Source organism: Morone saxatilis, unplaced genomic scaffold (genome assembly GCF_004916995.1).
Source record: "Morone saxatilis isolate NCDOM2014 unplaced genomic scaffold, NCSU_SB_2.0 Contig23, whole genome shotgun sequence".
NCBI classification, from domain to species: domain Eukaryota; kingdom Metazoa; phylum Chordata; class Actinopteri; family Moronidae; genus Morone; species Morone saxatilis.
In genome coordinates this window covers 1633753-1634321 of record NW_023339796.1, presented here as the reverse complement: position 1 = coordinate 1634321, position 569 = coordinate 1633753, and the positions used below count along the sequence as shown (strand labels likewise).

Below are 569 nucleotides of genomic sequence, written 5' to 3'. Positions count from 1 at the left end.
ACACAACTACCTAAGATGTGCTGTGAGGTCGGGACTATCCTGCGCAACTGTTCATCTTTAATTGTGCTGATGAAATCGTCCCTCTGCTGCTCCAAACAGGCAACATTCATTATCTGCAAATACCACTTCAACAGTAAACCTCCTTTAGCCTATTACTTGTGGTGTTCATGCCCTCTTTTGCTTTCATATGTCCTTGAATATCAGATTTGAAATGTTGAGGAAACTGGTACATTATTTAGAAACCTGTTAACACAGGAGGACTCACTCTGTCGGTTTTTTATGGAGGCCAGCTCCTCGTGCACGGCCTGGTCTGTGGATTTGGCAAAGGCTTCAGCCGTGGCACAATAGCTGTGATGAACCAGGTAGGAAGCCACCATCCTGACGAGACAAGGAATACCAAAACATACGCAGTGATTAGACACAGCAGCAGGAGAAGCATCCGGACCATTAGAGTTAATATAGAAGCGCTTCTCTTCATTGGACCAACATTTATATGCTGGAGTTTTATCCTGTAACTTATTAACTGGAGTTATCTAAATAACTTATACAGGTGTGATCCACCAGTGCAC

At 43.6% G+C, this 569-nt stretch overlaps 1 protein-coding gene across 4 annotated transcripts in view; it reads right to left on the bottom strand.

The window, feature by feature from the left end:
- ranbp9 (RAN binding protein 9) overlaps positions 1-569 on the bottom strand; it is a 21637-nt gene that overhangs the window by 3732 nt on the left and 17336 nt on the right. For all 4 annotated transcript variants that reach the window (XM_035670251.1, XM_035670250.1, XM_035670253.1 and 1 more), the window contains exon 7: positions 266-378. In XM_035670251.1, coding sequence (XP_035526144.1) covers positions 266-378 — 113 coding nt within the window. The remainder of the gene's footprint in view (positions 1-265; positions 379-569) is intronic.